We start from the raw sequence: 3,005 nt of genomic DNA on the forward strand, positions 1-3,005 counted from the left end.
CCACATCAAACTCAACAACTCACATGTAAGGCTCTAGTTTCACCTACTAGTTTTCCAAGAGTTACAAGTGGCTTGTATGGGGCCTCTCGGGTTCCTATACGCCATGTACATCTAAGGGCTACCTTGGGTCGTGACATGTTCATTCATAGGAGGATTAGTTTGGGTGCTGGTCACGACAATTGAATCTTGCTATTATCGAAATTGATTCTAAAATCATTGAGGAAAACTAAATTATGAGATCAATTTTTGTATCTGAAATTTTTATAAGTTGGTAGGAGGGGAATACTGGGAAAGTCTCAAATAGGGGTGATGGAAAAGAACGACAACGAAGAAGAAATTCCAAAGACTGAAGAGAGGGGGGCTTTTATTTATTTTTCTCATACTACGAGACCCATAAAGACAATTTTGAGAAAAAAACGATGTCATAACACATGTATTTACTTGTCAATTGTCATGACTAGTTAAAAAAAAATACTTCCACAAGATAATAGAAACTAAGGACTCGTTTGGACATGATTAAAAATTAATAATGTAAAATCAGATTAATTTTAAGTTGAAATTTTATTTAAATATTTAATTTTGAATTATAAAATGTCGATTTCAAAATAAAATTTGGTCAAACAATATATCTTTTTTTAAACAAAAATTGTGATAGGAAAAGAAGTAATGGGGAAGGAATTGTCAATCAACTAAACCGCTAAAATTTTAGTAAATAATTGATTTGTGTTTACTTATTTATTTGTTTATAAAAAGAAAGAAATAAAAAAATTGAAGGACCCAACAACTAAAGTTGAAGGAGTAGTAAAATGGAGGTATTTTGTGTAAAATACCTAATCACACCAATTGGGTCGGCCAATGACCCTCTTTTGTTGTTTCTTCTTTCACACAAAGCATCAATCACCCACCATTCACAATCATCAAGACATGACAATTTGCGTTCTTACCTCTATTTTTCTCCCAATTCAAACCGCTACTCACATGCTTTTCCTTCTCATCAAATGTGTTGTTCATCATACTATTTCTTGTTGGCCCTCCAAACCCTTGTGATCCAAGATTCACTTTTTCCTCTAATATATATATACACACACACTTAACCTCATCCCCAATAACTATCTCTTTCTCAGCTACCCAACGTGTTTTGTTTTCTTCAGCTTAGTGCCACTTTGGTAACAACTTAGAATCACCTTTGTTTTTCTTGGCTAAGTATCAAAGCTGATGCCTTTATGAATTGATTAATGTAGCAAAACAAGATTCTTATCATTGACTTTATATATTTTCATTCAAGTTTTTTTCTTTTTTTGGGGGGCATGTTTGGTGTTAGATTTGAATGGGTATTTGAGGATTTACATATCAGACCCAATGAATTTGGAATTAAGGCTTAGTGGTAGTAGTAGGAGTAGCTGTACTGGGTTTTGGTCTCAAAGCAGTGAGCTTTTCTTGTCTGAAACAGAAATGTTTCTTTTCCAGTTATCTAATTTTTAACTAGGTCTGAAACAATTAGTAATTGATTTTAAGTTTGTCCATATATTCTCTGTCTTGCTACTATGTTAAATTAATGATCAAGTGAGAGTTTTTGTACAAAATGATTTTGTCGTTAGCGTGATGTATGTTTGAATCTATTCACGTACTTGATTAAATTTTGAGGGGAGTAAAGGAGGGTGCGGTAGGCTGTAAAAGTTGTCTAATTAAGGTAAATCCTCTAAATTCCCTAACGAGTTTGGGTTAAGGGCATACATGATTGAAATGTTGCTCGTCAGATTTATTTGTGTTATTAGCCTTGCAATTTAGGCTGTTGTTGATAATTTTTTAACATTATAATTTGATTCTTATCTGTGGTTGTTGTAGGAATGAAAAGAGCAGCGATCTACAGCTGTGTACCCCAAATGCAGGATCATTGGCCTATCAAAAAGGCTCTGACATTGTCTGATGTAGATATCACTCATCCATTCCTCACTTTGTCTCGGCAACAAGTGGAGAACCACATTGTGTTGCATATGACAACAGAACAACAGGAGCATTTGAGAGCCCAAGGCCAAGTAGATTTTAATGCCCGAGATGATGATACAGGTGAGATGTATGTGATGAAGTTGAAATGGCGGGGAAGCTATTACAATCTGATTGGTAAGTGGGGCAGAGTTGTACGAGGGAAAGGACTTGATGTAGGGCAAGAGATTAAAATACGTTGGGAAAATGGGTGCTTGCACTTCTCGGTCCCACAGCAGCAGATTGTTGCTGTCCCACCAATTCGGATGGTTGCAGCACCAGTAGTGCAGGACCATTGGCCCATTAAGAAGATCTTGACACTCTCTGATGTGGACACCAATCATCCATTTCTCCCTCTGCCGCGTCGATTAGTTGAGGATCATATCCTTGTGCATTGGACACCTCAGCAACAAGAACAGCTGAGGAAGGAGGAGCATGTGAATGTAAATTCCCGAGATTATGATACTGGCGAAGGTTATATAATGAAATTTAAGTGGAGGGGGAATTACTATAACCTTATTGGGAAATGGGGAGCAATAATTCGGCAGAAGGGACTTGGTGTTGGGAAAGAGATCAGATTGCGCTGGGCAAATGAATGCTTGTTCTTCTCAGTTCCCCAGGAGCGGTATGTTGCCACAGCCTCGGCGATGGATAACTGGCCTATTAAGAAGGCACTTACATTGTCTGATGTGGATACCAATCATCCATTTCTTACTTTGCCCGGTAAGGCTGTTGAAGATCATATTCTTTTTTACTGGTCACAGCAAGCCAGAGAACAACTGAGAAATGAACATCAGATGAATATTAATGCTCGAGATGATGACACTGGTGATACCTATTTGATGAAGTTGAGATGGCGGGGGAGTTACTATAATCTCATTGGAAAATGGGGAAAAATCATTAGAGGGAAGAAACTTCAGGTTGGAATGGAGATCAGACTACACTGGGATAATGGATGCTTATTCTTCTCAGTTCCTCAGTTATAGCAATGGCCAACTTGTAAATGTAGGTGAACCACCATA

The 3,005-nt window shown here is 37.3% G+C and overlaps 1 protein-coding gene across 3 annotated transcripts; it reads left to right on the forward strand.

Annotated features, from left to right (window-relative positions):
* Positions 1 to 853: 853 nt before the first annotated feature.
* LOC125856429 (uncharacterized) lies at positions 854 to 2,999 on the forward strand. Of its 3 annotated transcripts, none has more exons than XM_049535976.1 (2): positions 854 to 1,166; positions 1,846 to 2,999. In XM_049535976.1, the coding sequence occupies exon 2, from the start codon at positions 1,848 to 1,850 to the stop codon at positions 2,967 to 2,969; it is 1,122 nt and encodes a 373-aa protein (XP_049391933.1). In that variant the 5' UTR covers positions 854 to 1,166; positions 1,846 to 1,847; the 3' UTR covers positions 2,970 to 2,999. The 3 variants fall into 3 exon arrangements, with proteins under 3 accessions (XP_049391933.1, XP_049391934.1, XP_049391935.1); XM_049535977.1 differs by lacking the exon at positions 854 to 1,166 and adding an exon at positions 1,183 to 1,203; XM_049535978.1 differs by lacking the exon at positions 854 to 1,166 and adding an exon at positions 1,670 to 1,690.
* Positions 3,000 to 3,005: the final 6 nt, after the last annotated feature.

This window comes from Solanum stenotomum, chromosome 2 (genome assembly GCF_019186545.1).
Source record: "Solanum stenotomum isolate F172 chromosome 2, ASM1918654v1, whole genome shotgun sequence".
In the NCBI taxonomy this organism is placed as follows: Eukaryota; Viridiplantae; Streptophyta; class Magnoliopsida; order Solanales; family Solanaceae; genus Solanum; species Solanum stenotomum.

Excerpts from the sequence above, each read along its gene's own strand:
- LOC125856429 (XM_049535976.1), top strand. The coding sequence starts at position 1,848 with ATGAAAAGAGCAGCGATCTACAGCTGTGTACCCCAAATGCAGGATCAT.